This window comes from Nycticebus coucang, chromosome 14, assembly GCF_027406575.1.
Source record: "Nycticebus coucang isolate mNycCou1 chromosome 14, mNycCou1.pri, whole genome shotgun sequence".
Lineage (NCBI taxonomy): Eukaryota > Metazoa > Chordata > Mammalia > Primates > Lorisidae > Nycticebus > Nycticebus coucang.
Window position 1 is genome coordinate 43624842 of NC_069793.1, and position 18419 is coordinate 43643260.

Genomic DNA, 18419 nt, shown 5'->3' on the forward strand with positions numbered 1-18419 from the left:
AAGCTCTCAAATCTTCTCCAAGTCCCACTCAAAGTGAAGCAGAGGTTTTCCAAGATGGTTTTTGAAATCTAATGCTAGTATTTAAGATGATTTTTAGCTTAGAGAATCTCTATCCCAGGCTTATACGTAGCCATTCATGCTCCTTCCCACACCAACCCTAATCCCCTACAATATGGATACAGTAATTTGTTTCAGGCAAGAAGAAAATAAAAATCTTACTTATTCTATGCACTTATATAAGGACAGCTATAACAAAATAACACTAAAAAGCTAGCTAGTTCCAAAATAAATCCTATCAAGATTGACGTTTGGTACTGTAGAAATGCTTCCAGGTGAATGGGCTTTCTGCTTAAGTTTATCAGGAATATTAATAGGCCAGTTTTGAAATGAAGGTTTGCATTCCCTAAACACACATCACCTCACAGCTGGACCCGGAATGGTGAAATATTAGAAGAAATACAAATAAATGAAGGAAAGAACCTTGAACCTATTGTTTACACTTTGCACTTAAGAAAGTACTTTCCCAGGTACTGTCACTCAATTCTTACTAATCAGTCTCCATCTTCATCCTGTTTCCAGGCAAGGAAACTAAGGCTTGAAGACATGAAGAGACGTATCTACTGGTGTTCTTAGTACCGCCTCAAAGTACTTCCATTTGCTCATTGACAGAAGAAGGTAATAATAATACCTGCTTTATATGGTTGTGGTGAGGATGAAAAAAATGAGAACACAAAGTGCTAAATGCTATGTTCTGCAATTCCCCAATCTTCTGCTTTTTCCAGCATCCTCGTCTGCCTCTGCAGGCTACAATCTGACATGAATAACACGCAGGGCAGATGACACACACCAGGAGAGAAAAGCTAAAGCCTACTACTTTAAAATGGATGGACTCATATTTAATGACAGCTTATCAGGTACCAAGTATAGTTCTAGCCCTTGATCTGTCTTACATATGTGCTACAACCATATACAGTAGATACTATTACTAACGCCATTTCATCAATAAATAGATTGGGGTACTTTGAGGTACAGCTTGAGTAGATTGCTAATGGCTATTATGGATTAATCTTTAAGGCGGTGCCTGTGGCTCAGTGGGTAGGGCGCCAGCCCCATATGCCAAGGGTGGCGGGTTCAAACCTGGCCCCGGTCAAACTGCAACAAAAAAATAGCCGGGCGTTGTGGCGGGCGCCTGTAGTCCCAGCTGCTCCGGAGGCTGAGGCAAGAGAATCGCGGAAGCCGAGAGTTAGAGGTTGCTGTGAGCCGTGTGACGCCACGGCACTCTACCCGAGGGCGGTACAGTGAGACTCTGTCTCTACAAAAAAAGAAAAAAGAAAAAGAAGATTTGGGGCTCGGTGCCTCTTGCTGAGCGGCGAGAGCACCAGCCATATACAGTGGGGCTGGCAGGTTTGAACCCAGCCCAGGCCTGCTAAACAACGACAACTGCAACCAAAAAAATTGACAGGCATTGTGGCGAGCGCCTGTAGTCCCAGCTACTTAGGAGGCTGAGGCAAGAGAATCACCTACTTAAGGCTCAGTGCCTGTAGCTCAAGCAGCTAAGGCACTAGCCACATACACCAGAGCTGGAGGGTTCGAATCCAGCCCAGGCCTGCCAAACAGCAGTGACAACTACAACCAAAAAAAAAAAAAATTAGCCGGGCGGGTGCCTGTAGTCCCAGCTACTTGGGAAGCTGAAGCAAGAAAAATCACTTAAGCCCAGGAGTTGGAGGTTGCTGTAAGCTGTGATGCCACGGCACTCTACCCAGGGCAACAGCTTGAGGCTCTGTCTCAAAAAGAAAAAAAAAAAGAAAAGTAAAGAAAAAGAAGAAGAAAAATAAGATTTTGAAGCCTTGGCTCTCCAGACTTGTACCAGCCCATACGGCAACCCCTCACCACATGAAATATGGCTAGTGTGGCAGAGAAAATGAATTTTTAATTTTATCTAATTTTAATCAATTTGAAGGTAGATTTAAAGTGAGTATTTGATGGAATAGCAGTTTTCAAGACACTACACATTAGTCAATGAAGGGCAGTGATCCTTGAGAGATGAGACACAAAACAGATGAGCCCTACAATTACCACAGCTTATTGCTCTGAGAGTTGCCAGGCTGCAGCAGAGGAAGGGGGAACTCAGGCAGCCTGACAGTTCCCTGAGTTGAAAAGAGGAAGGGAAGAGTCTGGTCAGACCAAGGCACCTAGATTTCACAGGACGGATTACATGAAAAAACACAGCAGCACAAAGAGAGAAACACAGATCTACCTCAAAATCAGTACTTACTTGAGTACTGATTAGTTGTATATATAAGAAAATGACCCAAGGACAGAAGAGAACCACCCAAAAGGCACTAGCAGCTGGCGTACACACTCACACGCACACACGAAGTACAAGTAGTGCTAATCCCACCAACCGAACTGGAAAGTCCCATGACTCGTGGAACATTGGGCAGAGGACACACAAGGACATTGCCTCTGATGGGAAATAATTAATTCTACTCTAGCTATTTGCACTACCACTTCTCTGGGCTTAGTCTTAAGAGGTTGGGCCTTCGGGAGGATATAAGTCACAGGGGCTTTGCCCTCTGAACAGATTGGTGTCCTTAGAAAAGGGCTCACGACAGCTAGCCAGTCCTTCGCTTGCCCTTCCGTCCCTTGCACCCCGGGAGGAGACAGCACACATCCCCTCCAGAGGACACAGCAACGAGGTGTGTCGCCTCGGAAATAGAGAAAAACAATGCTCATCAGACACTAAGTCTACCAATGCCTTGATCTTGGACTTCCCAGCCATCCCGACTTTAAGAAATAAATTCCTATCAGTTATAATTTATACCGTCTGTCAATCTAATACCCACCCACATAAGAGAAAGACTCAAATCAATTCAGGGAGGAAGGGGGATGAGAGAAGGAGGGAGGGGGATGGGTGTGCTCCCACTTAATGGGCACAATATTAGGGTGCATGGCATACCTCTTGGGGACGAGACACCATTGTAAGAGTGACTTTACCTAACAAATGCAAACATTGTAACCTACTTCTCTACACCCTCAAATTAACCTAAAAGAAAAAATAAAATAAATTACCCAGTCTGCAATGCTTTGATATAGCAGCACAAATAGGCTAAGCCACACTGTTTTAAGGTGGCTGTTCCTGACTACTACCATTTCCAATTCCAGTTAAATCAGATGTTCCTGTTCTACTCTTATTTGGCAGCCTATACATCCCTTCACTGTAAGAATAATGATTGTAATTCAATAATTACTTGTGTAACGACTGTTTCCCTTCATTATATAGAGGAAGGGCTACATCTATCTTACTCACTCTTAGTGGTAACCATGCTATTGGCATGTTGCCTTGTGTATAGTAGGAATTCCATGACAACTAGTACTCAATGAGCATTTACTGTGTACCAGGAACTGTTTTAAATAGTTTAATAGATTAGCTCCTCTCATCCTTATAACACCAAGAGAGAAGTGATATTTAGATGAGGATACTGAGGCACAGTCAGGCTAAGTAGTTGCCCAAAGTCTCAAAATCAACAGGTGGCAGAGCTGGAACTTGATCCCAGGCAGAAGTCTCCAGAGTTCTTGTGTTATGGTTTGAATATTTGTTTTCTCCAAAACTCATGTTGAAATTTAATCCCCAATGCAACAGAACTAAGAGGTAGGGCCTTTAAGAGGTGTTTGGATCATGAGGCCTCTGCCCTCATAAATGAATTAACCTATTCATGGATTAATGAGTTAATGAATTACTGGGGAGGGGGACTGGAGGCTTTGTAAAAATAGAGTGAGCATACTGAGTACAGTGTCATTACCCTGTAATGTTCTGCACTTCCTAGAAACTCTGCAGAGAGCCCCTACCAGCAAGAAAGCCCTCACCAGATACAGCCCATTGACCTTGGACTCCTCAGCCTCCATGACTACAAGAAATAAATCCTTTTTAAACAACGCGTTGCCCCATTTCAGGTATTCGGTAATATGCAACACAAAATGGACTAAGATGGCATGCTTCTAAGAACCACACCATACTGCTTCTATAAATGCTTGTTGGATGATTTGATGAATTACAGTCCATTTCATAATGGATATGAACACATAAGCTAAACTCAAAGAGAATGCAGCCATAATGGACATCTTCTGTTCTCATGGCCTACTTATTAAATGAAATATACAGGTATAGACATAGAAATAGGCCCAGGTAAAGATATAGATAATAGCTAGGGAAACAGCCTATAAAAATAATACAACTAGCCAATGATTTCCAAGGCATTTTGCAAATTCATTTCATGTTAGATCCTACCAAAATTGTCAAGGAAATATTTTAATACGATGTCCTCCAATGCCCCCCCTCCTACCCTCAGGTTACTTGCTGCATATCTGAGCACTCAGGACAATAACACAAGAGAAGCAGCAAAAGTGATCCCCAGAAAAACATACACCAGATGAATACTCCCCAGACAGACCCTTCTCCCCACCTGTGCCCCCATGCAAAGAAAGAGTTGACTTTACCTTGAAATAAAAATGCTTTGCTGGCATTGTGCATTCCAGACACCTGAGTGACTCCAAGGGTGGTATTCACAAGGTCAAGCTCGGTGATAATATCCATCTGAAGGTCAGGATCTATCCCAAAGCCCACCACTGGAAAGAAACAAAGAGCTGTTTTGGCTTAAAAGAGAAGACTGCTGGTAGCAACACGGAGTAGGAATTACAGGGGCGGGGAGTGGCAGGGACTACAAGGGAGTCAAGGAGGAGCGACTGGGGAGTCTCTCCCTGGAAGGTAAAGGAGAGCAACTCTTTGCTCCATCGCCCCACTGACATTATAGTTTCTTTTTTTTTTTATTATTAAATCATAACTGTATACATTGATATGATCATGGGGCATCATACACTTGCTTCATAAACCATTTGACACATTTTTATCACAGTGGTTAACATAGCCTTTCCGGCGTTATCTCAGTTACTGTGCCAAAACATTTACATTCTAAGAAAAGATATAGCTGAAAATATTATAGTTTCTTTGTACATTTTCCCATTCCCGCTTCCCTTTATAGATTGATAATCCCTTATCCAAAACCCTTGGGATTAAATATATTTCAGAATTCAAAATGTGTCATATGTTAAAAAGGTTTTATAGAGTATATACTACATTTGATGTAACATCTTCAACAAAATCTAAATTGGCATCCCATAATCAAATAGAATATTTCTGGAGCAAAAAGAAGGCTACATCCCTGTAACTGGCATATATAAAGAAAGAGTCTCAGATGAGTTTAGGTCAAATTTTGCCATCAAATGAGCTCACCTCAGGATAGATTTTATTGTCAGATGAGTCATGAAGAAACTTCGGGTTTCTAAGCTTTTATGGATTTGGGGACTTGTGGTCCTGACCTACCTGCCTCAGAGATAGATACAGTAGCAAAATCTGCCCCTCCAGTAAACACGCCCCAGAGTGTCCACCTATGATAAGGGGGAAGGAAATGAGTGGGGCCCCATTCCTGCTGGAGAAAGGCAGCAGAGGGACTGGCCAAGATGGAGAATCTCTGGAATGATGGTATATTTCCATCCACAGGGATTTCTGAATAGAAAGTTAGATACTCAGACAACTCTTGTTAAAGAACCTCAGGGCAAAGAAACAAAGCCCTCAGCCTCCTACTCTAGTCTGAGAAAGGCAAATCCCTCAGATGTCTCTCACCCAGGAGGTGCTCTGGGGAATGATTCATTCATGACTCTAAAGTCATTTCCATCTATCTATATATAGATATACAGATATAGATATATAAAGCGAGAGATCACGCTAAGGAACTATGTTTAAGCCATTCATAAGGGTTTTGTCTATCTACACTTAGCATCTCAATAGTGCCATTCTGATTGCGCAGTTGGAAATGTTTTAATCAGCAACTGCAGCCAACTTTCATCTGATGGTAATGTGGTGACTGAAGCAAGATTTAGAGTGAATCTTGCTCCCACTGAGTGAATGTTCAGCCAGACATCATGAGCAGTCACAACCTGACCTGGCCTTCCACCTCCGCCGCTGGGCTGCAGACTTAGAGAAAGAAATCTACCCTGTCCTTAACTCTTTCCCTGTTAGGCAACAGGAACAGCCTCCACAACCTATTCTTATCCTAACAGAAAACTGATGGTCTCTTTGCAGCAGAAACCTGCTGTTGCCAAGGCAGACTGAAGGTTAAACTGAAGACACAGGGCATAAAACTGCCTTCTTACTTATTGTCAAGCTTCCCCAGTGCCCTGAACTGAAGGTCTAAGTTTTCCCCTTTCAGGTACAGCCAGTTATGGGACCAGTTTACACAGACAGCTCGTCTTTCCATCCACTCTGCATCCATTGTACTAATTTGTCACCAGGCAAGATTAGGTGCGGACTGTGTAACGTACACATTGCTGGGCTGCTAAAGGAGCCTGCATTCCTGGCTGGAGTGTGGAGGGGGCAGCGGGGAGGAAGCAAAAATTAAACAAACGAATAAATAAGATAATTTGAGATGGCAATAAATGCTGTGAAGACACTAAAGCAGAATTATGAGATAAAAGGCAATCTAGATGGGGGCTTTACTTCTTTTTTTTTTTTTTTTTTAATTTTTTAGAGACAAGGTCTTACTCTGTTAGTTTGTCACCCAGGCTGTAGTGCAGTGGCACAATTACAGCTCAATACAGCCTTGCACTCCTGAATTCCAACGATCCTCCCACCTCAGGTGCCCCAGTAGCTGGAGCTACAGGTTTGCACCACCACCCAACTCCAAAGAAGCGTTGGGGAAGGGTCTTTTGAGCTGGCACCTGAATGCCTAGAAAGGGAAAAATGGAGAAGAGGGATCTCCAGGAACAGACTTGGAGTGATCGAGGAACAGAGAAAAAGCTGGTGTGGCTGGAACAGAATGGGCCAGGAAGAGAGTAGGGGAACACGAGGCCAAGGGGTGAGCAAGGACCAGATCATACAAGGCCTGGGACCCACAACATGGTACCAGGATGTCATTCTAACTCTAGCAGGATATCGTGGAGGGTTTCCATGTTTGTGTATAAGGGAGTGGAAGGGTGATATAAGTCCTGCTTTACATTTTAAATCTGATCTAACCTTAAGTTTCCATCCTACCTACCTGACACTGTTCATCCCACCCCCAGACGCAATCCACAAAGACTGAAAAATGAGTATCCACTCTGTGCAAGAGCTGAGCTAGCTGGGCAGGTATTAGCCCAAGTCACAGTACTATGAGGTTATTGCCAAAACCGGTGATGTTTTTCTCCAAGTGAACTCAAAGGCTAGCATTTTTGCGGCCACCTTGGAAAGACAGGCAAGAAACTAACTAATATTTCAGTTTGATCTATAGTATTCTACATCTAGATGGCAGAAATTAAATCTCAGAGTACCTCCAGCCTGCTCTTTCTCAGACCAGGCATTTGATCTGGTCCTTGCTCATCCCTTGGCCTCGTGTTCCCCTACTCTCTTCCTGGCCCGTTCTGTTCCAGCCACACCAGCTTTTTCTCTGTTTCTCGATCACTCCAAGTCTGTTCCTGGAGATCCCTCTTCTCCATTTTTCCCTTTCTAGTGGAAAGTGGTCTCGAGAATGTGCCCTTAGCTGAGTGCAAGAGGAAAGAAGCATCCTGTAGCCCCGGTGCCTTGCACAGGGCCTCACATATGGAGGGGTCTGAATTGAGGAAATGATTAATTACCTAATGATTAAGGGCATGATTATTGCTTAGGGTGCAATGATTTCAGAAGAATATCCACAAGAGGTCAGGATGGTACACAGGACAAGGAAACACAGGTGACTGAAGTTTTGTCCTCAAATCCCCTCCCCATCCACAGCCTTTGCTATTTGATTTTGCAGCTCCTACCACCAGAATGGGAGTAAACCTCACCATCTCTTGACTTTGAGCTCACCCATGTAACTCGTTTTGGCCACTGGGATATTCGTGACATTATAGAAGCAGAGGCTTGAATGTGTGTGTGGAGTATCTTGTACTTCTGCCCCACAATGAGAAGAACGTGGCCCTCCTGACCCACTGGCTTGAGGAGACAGAGACAGGTGGAGCAAACTTAAACATGGCCTAGATGCACCAACACCAAACCAACCTACAGACAAGTAAACCAAAATACATGATTGTTGCTTCAAGCCACTGAGTTTTGGGTTATTTATCATGCAACATCATTATGACAATATGACTGATTCAGGGACTAACGACCTTCTATGATGATCTTCTGGTCATCCTTAAGATACTCAAATCTCCCAGACTATGGGCCCTGCAATTGGGCAAGCCTGAAAAGCACCAAAGAGACTTTGTAGAACTGGAAGAATACCTCAGGGGTGTCCTTTAATCCCCACCCCTAAATGAGAACACAGCACACTCAATCCAGAAAGCACCATGGAAATGACACTAAATTAAGAGCCAGTTTCACCTGTCTCTACCCCCTGCTAATTCTACACCCTTGGAAAAATCACTTCTCAGAGCCTCTGTTTCTTCACTTATCAAATGGGAATGATAATACCTGCCTCCCAGAATTGTAAGGTGGCAGTGGTAACCATATGAACACTCCAGCAGCTCAGTTTGGCATATAGTTGGTGCCCAGCTGGGGTTTGCTTCTTCTGCCTTTGATAAGACTAGTTCTCTAAGCCGTTCCAGCTCCCGGACCCTCAGGTCCTTTAGAATCATACAAGAGGTGCTGGCCCCCTTCCTCCCATTCCTTTTCCATGCCCAGTTGACCTTGAAGAGCCTCTCACCCTGGGTTTGTTTGTGAAATCCATATATTAAATCTATATTCACTCCACCCTACCCCCTCTCCCACCAACAACTTGCAGGCAAAGGAGCTTCTCTGGCTTTAAGGCAACTGTATTGCTCTGATTATGAAAACACCCCATAAAAACAGAACAAAAGAAAAGAAATCAATTAGGCTTTTGGATACAGTTTTCTTCTCTCCCTTTAATTGGTCCCCTTCAGGATGAAAATGCCTTGAGCCAATAGCAGGATGTGCACACAGCCTAGGGAATCAGAAAACCTATTAATAAGGCAGCATTTACACGGCCTCTCCTGAACCCTATGTAGGGTGAGAGTGTTGGCTCCATGAAAAAAATTTTTAATTTTAATGTTTCTGCTCTTGTCCAAGCATAGAGCTCCTGCCCTTTCCTAGGAAACTCTATTAAAGTTTCCTACTTTGGACATAATGGCTATACAAATGGCTGAAGCTGGGAATTACAATTAAGCAAGATAAAAAGCTCCTGAGAAGGAAGGAAATAGTTTTAAAATCTGGAAGGCAGCATATCAATGTCGCAGACTAGAGGCCTAACTTTGGGATCCAGAACCTCCACCCTAATCAGGATACCTGCTTGCTACTGCTGCCCCTACTGGTCACTCCTGGGCCCCATCCAGGGAGGGCTCAGGCCCAAAGCCTACTTGTCCACTTTCAGGGTCCAAGCCTAGTATCCTAGGCCTGGCTCACTGTCCACAGTGGAAGCTCTTTTCCTGCTAGAAAGATGCTCTTAGACCACATTTAAACCACAGGATTTCACAGCCACTTAATCAGATTGGGGCTCATGGGCTCCTGCAAAGTTTCTTAATGCTCAATACTCCAAAAGCAATTTTCTTGTAGAATATGTTCTATACCTGTTCCAAGCTGGCCAAAATGTACATGGTCTCTGGAGGCTAGGGGCTCATCTTCACCACTCCCTGATTCAACTCATTATTAATGAACCACCAGGGAATTGCTTCAAAAACAAAATCTCTCCTTTCCAGCAGGTGGCAGCAAAAGGCATTGACTCAGTGCCTTGGGGGCTTTGAAATTACAGATACTCCCTTCACCCCCTACCCTGGTGACCAAAATAAACTGAAAAGCAATGGGAGGGATAATTACTGATCTTTATATTACCCATACTTCCAAGACATTGAAGAAAATTAGTGAGCATTGCATGTTAACACTGCTATTATGGCAGGCTACTAAATTTTCATTATTAGTGATCTATCTGGAAATCCTAGAATTATTTTTCAACAAGAAATAACAAGAGCTAAAGAACTGCCCCTCCTCTCTTCACTCCACTTTGGACTCTAAAACAAGTTCTCTGAACAAGGAGCAATTTAAGCAGCTTCCTTATGGCACCTATCATTCGATCTTTTCATACCTATTTCTGCACTGCAGTTTCTGCTTTAATTAAAATGTGCCTGATATCATCTATTCATTTCCATTACAAGGCAGTGATATCTGAGGAGCTCACTAAGTGAACCACATGTTTATTTCATTTAAGCCTGTTAACAGTCCAGACAGCAATTGTCCTACTTGACAAAGAAACTTTCCAAGTGGCTTGTTTGGATCCTGATAAACTAATCAACCAGCCAGTCTTTCTAACCTAAGAAGAGAATGGATATCTGATAAGGAAATGGTGGTTCCCTGGCAAAATCAAAGGGTTGATCTAAGAAAACTACAGTTTATACCTCCTCAAGCTACAAGAAATTTTCAGTGTACACATTGGGAAATAATTCTCCCTGCCGCCACCACCACCCCCATCTTTCTGATTCTTCTAATACTTTTTGTAGAAGAAATTTGTGGTCTCTAGTGTTCAAGTAGGGCCAAGTGACACTGAAAACTCAAGCTCCCTAGGCAACAGCCACAACCAATGGGCCAGACCCTTCCATGCTTCCCGGTCTTTGCACAAACTGTTCCCTCTCCCTGGAATGCTTTCCCATTCCATCCATCTGGAAAACTTCCTACAAAGCCTTCAAGGCACAACTCTCAAACGGCACCTCCTAAGTAAAGCCTTCCCTGACCACCACCCCTCCCCGGAATTAATTCACGCCTTCCCTCCTCTGTATTTCCTTAATACAAATTTATACTCCCACCTCTCCTCCCCCATCAATCTGCAAAACAGGAACATGTTCCAGTTTCTATCTAGACTCTCAGCTAAGCTGGAAGTTCCTAGAAGTTAAGGACCCAATCGCTTTCTTGCCTCAGTAATCCTGACACCCAGCCAGACACTCAACTCTTCATTGAAAGAATAAATACATCAATGCATCTTCCCTTGCCACCAACTTTACAAGATTAAAGGGGAATTCAGGGCTGAAAGGCAGCAGTGACCATGGTCTTAAAGATCTCCCCAAGCAATGGGCCCTGGAAACAGGTTCCACTTCTGGATGAAGGTACTTGGGGCAACTTTTCAAAGGAGAAATAAGGGGTGGGGGGAGGATTTAGGCATGTTGGACAGTGATAGGCACTTGCGGATGTGAACTTAGGGGCGAGCTCCTCCCCATCTAGTTTCTCCCTGTCTCTCCTTCCTCTGTTAAGAGGCTCACCAGCACCATAGCCTCTGCCTTCAGGGTTAGCAGCCACTCTCCGCCCTGGAATCGCCTGACCTGATCTTCCTGAGGCCATTCCCTCCAGCGAGTTCTTGGTTTTAAAAGACTAAGCCATCCAATGAACCTGAACTCAAGAAGCAGGTACTCTAGTCTAGAAGGAGCCTCGACGTCTGAGCAGCCTGGGAGCTGGGATGGAGATAAGGAAGGGAATGGAGGGGGTGTTCTTTTGTCCCTGGAGAGATCCACACACGATGCTCTTTGAGTAAGCAGAAGAAAGCTGCTTCCCACTCGGTCCCGGGGAAATGGAAAGGGCCAGCGGTAAGCTCCTGGACACCCACCTCCTGGGTCTCCACGCGGGCTCACTGCCAAAGAGGGGCGCCTGGGTGCGAGCAGGGGGAACTTTTGAGCCAACCAACCAAGGACTGGCGCCCCTTCTCAATCTTCTCCACATAAACTTGCTTCCTGGTCTGCAGAGGAGGCGATGCCGCCAGAGAAGGGAAGTGAACAAAGTCGGCAGCGCGTACCTAGGGTGGCTGAGGTAGGACTGAAAAGCTCCAGCACTCCCTGCAATCGCAATCCGCGAGCCCTATTTTGCCAGTTTCCTGCCTCTCCCCAGTCTCCCCTCATCTACCCCTAGCCCCTGGAAGAAGGCAACCGCAAGCCAGTCTCCGAACCTCAGGGGGGCAGGGGAGGGAGTGGGGGAGCCGGGGGAGGAGGAAAGATGCGCCTGGAGTCCCCACAACTGCGTCTCTGGAGGCAGAACGAAGTGGGGACTTCGGACAATTATGGTTATCTTGCTCCTCCTCTCCACCCCAAAACCTGAGATTATAGCAAGGGAAAATTGATTTGGAGCTTGAGAAAAATCTACCCAGATTGTCGCCACTGCTCCAATCCCCACACACACACCCTCCAAAAAATGTTCTCCCAATCCTTGGGGGCGGGGAGCGGGCAGAGAAAAAATGCTCCTGGAGTTCTCCAGGGAGAGAGTCAGGAAGGGACGAGAAATCTCGGATCCCGGGCTCTTCCCGCAGCCCTCTCCCCGCGCCGCGCCGCGCCCTCCGCAGCTCCAGCCGCGCCCGCCCGCCCGCCGGCCGGAAGCGCTCCCTCTGCAGCGCGACTCCAGAGGCCACCCCTTCCCCGCCCGGCGGAGGTCGGGGAGAGCGGTTCCCACCGCACCTTTCAAGTTCGGAGATCAGGGGCTCGCGGGCCTGCCCTGCTGCGGGTTTCGACTCCCTGGGACCTGGAAGCTGGTTACCGGCAGCATGAGGGTGCGCCCACACGGCCGCGCCCCTCACTCCTAAGTCCCTGAGGCCGCGTCCCCCGGGAAGGGGCACTCGCGGGGACCTCTCCTGGCCGGCGAGTGCTGCTTCCATCCTTTCCCCCCAGCTGGGTAGAGAGACCCAGAAGAGCAATGCACGTTATTGCCCTTCCCCAGACCAGCTCAGAGAGCGGCTCCAGGTCTCCCCACGCTGGGGTGGGCACTAAGCACAGCGGCGGGGCTCCCCTCATTTTCTGACACCCCCAACCTCCCAGCTATGCTTACCTGTCCTGGCGGTGCACACGCAGAACCACACAACTAAAATCACATCCATCGGCATCGCTCCCGAGGGTCCCCGCCAAGCAGGGCTCACCAAAGCCAGGTGGAAACAAACGAGCTTGGATCCCGAAGCGCGCCGGGCTCGGAGCTGCCAAACTTGCTAGCGGGCGGCGGGGGAGGTGGCTCGGCTGCGCCGGGTGCTGCGCTCGGCGATCGCGCCTGGGAAAGCAGCCCCAGCCGCCCCGCCCCCAGCCCGCCCCCCACCGCGTGCGGCGGCAGCGCCCGACTCGGGCCCCGGCCCCCGCTGCAGCTCCGCTCGCCTCGGAGCTGGGGCGGGATCGCGGGGCTCCGCCACTCCGGCACGTTGCGCTCAGTTCCCGGAGCCGATTCGGTTCGCCTCCTTTGCCCCCGGAGCTGCCAGGACCGGGGCTGCAGGCGCGGCAGCCGCTACCACCTGGAGCACCCGAGTCAGAGTCCCGGGACCCGCGACCGAAGAGGAGGAGCCGAGGCGCACGGTGCCCCCGCCGCTTCACGCGCTGCAGCCCTGCGGAGCTGCCCTAGCCGGTGTTGCGGTCTCTGTCGCGGTGACGGTTGCCGAAGTTGCCACAGTTCATCCCGGCAGAGTTGAAAAGCCGCCGAGCCCTCCGGAGAACCGAGACCCAGGCGGCGCCACCAAGGGCGCACGGCCTCTCCTGGGTTAACAATTACTCAGGATTTGCTCTGGCAACTGCATAGGGAGGGACCCGCCAAGGATGGTGGCTGAGTCCGCGCTCGCCACCTGTACCTTCTGTCTCCTCGCTCCTGGTGAACCCCTAGGCCTAGGTACACTCTTTGGGGGTGCAGGATGAGAGGTCCTCCAGCCAGAGCGAGTTAGAGTTAGGGTTTCAGTAGTCTATTTGCAAACCTCGTTCTGCAGGGGGAATGCTGCCACTTAGGGGTAATTCCTAAATATCTTTTTTTCCCCATTACTTTCTTGATGGTTTTGTCAAAAGCACACTCTTCTTTCATAGCCACCTTCAGACGCTCTAGTTCCTCCAAGACCTCCACCCCCAGCCCTCACCCTCCTCAACTCCTAACACCATTCTTTAGAAAGAAAAGCTGGGCTTTGTTTTCAGCTTGTGGGCAAGAAAGAGGAGGGGTCCTCCACCCTCTAAGTGACCCTTTCCAGATGATCTTGTCTGCAAAAATCTCCCAGGTTTGAGACCTTGCTGCCCTACTTCCTATTTGTCCTACTAACATCCACAGTATTATTTATAACTGGAATGTAGAGTCACAGAATCAGAAATGACCCAACTTCTGATTTATACCAAATGAGCCCCCCCTGATTTAAAGCCCCCAGCTTGCTCACTTTGCCCACTCTTAGCCTTCCTGTCACAGGAAGGACAGCCTTCCTGTCCTTTCATACTCACAAGGGGATCCGAGAGGAGATAAAGGCAACTTCTCAAAACAGCTCTCCCTCACTTCCTGCAGACCAATTCAATGTTTCAGAATCCTCTTGACTAACAAGGACCTGCCCTCCTCGCTTCTTACACTCCTTCTCACTTCCCACATCCTTAACTGCTACACAGCTTTGACCTCCAGAAGTCCCAACCAAGGTCACCAAATTAGCTTTTTAAGAGAGAAGGTTTGACCTACAAGCTTTTCTGGTCTCTGCCTATTTTTCTGGATATTTCTGTATGCAAGCCACTGTCCCACTCGGCCCTTTACTTTGGCAGATGACAAAGAAAGTGAACAAGCAGGCAGATTCCAGCTCAAGAAGTAAACTTGCCATCCGGAAGTTGAACTGAAGGATTAAGAGGTGAACTTACACGGGGCTCAACTGATTCTCCAACTCAGATTTAACCCAGGCCCAAAGGACATCTGTCTACCTTGACTCTGTATTTTCATTACAGACTCAAAACTTTTTCTTCCCACCTGGAGCTTGTTGCATTTAAAACTAACATGAAGGCCAGGTGCAGTGGCTCACACCTGTAATCCTAGCACTCTGGGAGGCCGAGGCAGTAGATTGCCTGAGCTCACAGGTTCAAGACCAGCCTGTGCCAGAGCGAGACTCCCATCTCTCAAAATAGCTGGGCTTGTGGTGGATGCCTATAATCCCAACTACTTGGGAGGCTGAGGCAAGAGAATTTCTTAAGCCCAAGAGTTTAAGTAAGGTTGCTGTGAGCTATGACAGGACAGCACTCTACTGAGGGCGACAAAGTGAGAATGTGTCTCTCAATAAATAAATAAAGCTAACATTAATTTCACACATCTTGCAGAAAATAGGACCTCCCAAGTCTAGTTAGGAGGACAAGGACACCATACACCACATGTGTTATGAGACGCACATCCCCTCTCTCCTCTGTAGACTTTACACCTTAGAAGCAACAGCCTCAAGCGTTTCCAAGGCCCTTTTATTGATCTCAGAAATCCACGAATCTTTACAAGTCACAGTGACCCCAGCAAAGGGGAGAAAGTGGTCGGGGTAAGATCTTTAGAGCTCTTTGAGGTCTCTGTGTAATTAGCTGTTCCTGTGGGATGGGGCTTTTAGCTTGCCATTAAAAAATAAAGCAAGACATATGTTCTGTCATAGCTTTGCAGCATAACATCCACTAACAGTAACAGGAGTTAATCTCAACAGGGTCATAAATCTTTCCCAGGTAACCAGTTCAATCTCTTCCTATAAGTGCATTCTTTGAGTGGGGATTTTGAGTGTGTGGGCCTGTTAGTCCAGGGAACTGTCATAGAAAATTTCTGCAGTGACAGTGGACATGTGACAGTGTGTGTACACGCTTGATGGGGACACGTGTCAGTGATGCCCGTGGACAGTGGAGGCAAAAACAAGACTTGACTTACCCAATGCCACACTCAACTCCACCCTGCTCTTCAGGTTGGGACCACTGTAATTCTCCAGCAGCCAGAAGCTTCCTTTGATATCCCTCTGCCTTTTCTTCCTGACCTCTGAATCAGTGCTTCAGGGCTCAGTTCTAAGCCTTCTTCAATTCCAGACATACCCACTCCTTTCGTACTCATCCCACTTCTTGGATTTACATAATAATATCTAATACATAGGTGACTTTTAAATGTTTATCTCCAGCCCCAGCCTCTCTTTTGAACTGCAGACTTATATACCCAACTGTCTATTAGGCATCTTGAATGTGCTATGGCCACATCATCAAAACTAAAAGGACTTGTGCTTTAAAGAATATCATCAAGGGGCAGCGCCTATGGCTCAAAGGGGTAGGGTGCCGGTCCCATATGCCGGAGGTGGTGGGTTCAAACCCAGCCCCGGCCAAAAACCACAAAAAGAAAAAAAGAATATCACCAAGAAAGTCAAAAGACAATCCACAAAATGGGAACCAATTTTCACAAGACACATCTAATTGGCACTTCTATTTACTAAAAAAACTATTATAACTAAATAATACGAGACAATAAAGATAATGTCATTATAATACCAGATAATTTGAAAATGGACAAGGATCTGAATATACATTTCTCCAAAGAAGATATGCAAGTGACCAATAAACACATGAAGAGATTTTAACATCATTATCTGGAAAATGCAAATCGAAACTACAATGAGATACCATTTCACACCCACTAGGTGGGCAACTGGCTGGAATCGAAAAGACTAAGTGTTGATGAGGATGTAGAGAAATTGGAACCTTCATAAAGTGCAGTGGGGATGTAAAATGTAAACGTATGACCTAGCAATCCTACTACTAGTTGTTTACATAAGAAAAATGAAAACGTACTACTTGTACCCTGAGATTATCCAGAATAGCCAACCCAAATATCCATTGACGGGTGAGTGCTTACAGAAAGTGTGGCGTTATCTATACAGTGGAAAACTATTCAGCAATAAAGCAAAATGAGCTATTGATAAATGATACAACCTTAAAAATGCTAAGTGAAAGAAGCAAGTCTCTAAGGACCACATATACAATTTCATTTCTTTTTTTTTATTTATTGGAGGTGGCAGGTTCAAACCCGGCCCCAGCCAAAAACTGAAAAAAAAAAAAAAAAAAATTCCTACAATTTCATTTCTATGTAATGTTCAGAATATACAAATCTGTAGAGACAGAATATTTGATTAGCAGTTTCCTAGGGCTGGAGGGAGGATTAGGGTAATGGCTAAGAAGTGCAGGGATTCTTTGTGGGTTAATAAAAATGTTCTAGAGTTGATTGTGATGGATATAAAACACTCAGGTATTCACAGTATACTAAGAAATCCTGAATTGCATACTTTAAATGAGTAGATTGCATGGTATGTGAATTATATCTTAGTAAAGCTGCTTTTCAAAGCTTTTCTAATGACAAAAATTGTAAAACAGCCATGAGGACCTTTGACTTCTAAGGAGATAGTGCCAGGCTTCACCAAGAGCTCCACCTAAATATCCCAGGGTCATCCTTGACTTGCTTTCTCTATGCCCCCCCATTCAAACCATCAAGCCCTATCGGTATACCTGAAAGAAAAATCTTAAGTCAACCACTTCTCCCCAGCCCTCCTCTCCCCACTTTCCCCTGTTCATCATCATCTCTTCCTTGAGCTATAGCTGCGGATTCTCAATAGTTCGCTCCATCTCTATTCTTGCCCCTTACAAATCAGCCACACACACCAGCAATCATAGTCTGCTTTTTAAAACATTTATGAGATCCCATTCTCTTGCTTGAATTTCCTCCTAGAGTTTTGCATCATATTTTTTAAAAATTTAAACATCTTACAAGGTACCTCCCCCGTTTCCAGCTGTCTCTTTCCCACTTCCCTCCCTCACTTAGACCAAGTGAGCTTTCTTACCGTTCCTCAGAAATTCCAAGGTCATAACCTCCTTATGGTCCTTGTGCTTGGCGTTCCCTCTACCAGGAATATTCTTTTCATAAATCTCCGTAGAGGTCCCTTTTAATGTGACTCAAATCTCTGCTCAAATGCTGAGTCCTCAGGGTATCCTGCCTAAGGAAGCTTATGCCTGCACCCCCAATATTCTCTGTTCTCTTACCCTGATTTATTCTTTTATAGTGATTACTATTATCCGAAATACTGTGATGTATATGTTTACTTACTTATTCTGTCTCCTCCACTATAATGCAAGCTCCACAAGAGTAGTGATTTTGTCTTTCTTATTCAACACTGTATCTCTCCACCAAGAACTATGCCTAGCCCATAATAGGAGCTCAATAAATGTTTGTTGAATGACTCAATGAATGCTGTACCAGGAAGCAACCTGAAGAACTGACTCTTCTCATTGGACATCACCAAGGCAGGAGTCAGACTGCTTCGTCCTACTGTCCATAAGAGCTGCTTCATTGCAGACCCTGTGGGGGGTAGTAGATCCCACAAAAGGACTCCTCTTTAGTGTCCAAATTAAATCCATAAGCTAAAGGCAGGTCAGAGCCTGAGAAACCATTTGTCTATTTACTGCCCTCCATATTCCCCTCCCTAAGCCATTCTTTTTTGTCTAGCCTTTCACCTATCTTCACCTTATAGACACATAACGAGTTTCCTTATGAAACAAGAGAAAAAGAAAAGCAATAATGCTGCTCTGGATTGGATTATTTGCTGCCCCCCAAAAGATATGTCGAAGTCCTCACCCGTGGTGCCTGTGACTGTGACCCTCTTTGGAAACTG

The 18419-nt window shown here is 45.9% G+C and overlaps 1 protein-coding gene across 2 annotated transcripts in view; it reads right to left on the reverse strand.

Moving 5' to 3' along the window:
• The window catches only part of NELL1 (neural EGFL like 1), a 950583-nt gene extending 937537 nt beyond the window's left edge, over nucleotides 1-13046 (reverse strand). For both annotated transcript variants that reach the window (XM_053561806.1, XM_053561805.1), the window contains exons 1-2: nucleotides 12818-13046; nucleotides 4498-4626 (exon numbers count right to left, since the gene is read on the reverse strand). In XM_053561806.1, coding sequence (XP_053417781.1) covers nucleotides 4498-4626; nucleotides 12818-12872 — 184 coding nt within the window. In that variant the 5' untranslated portion in view covers nucleotides 12873-13046. The remainder of the gene's footprint in view (nucleotides 1-4497; nucleotides 4627-12817) is intronic.
• Nucleotides 13047-18419: the final 5373 nt, after the last annotated feature.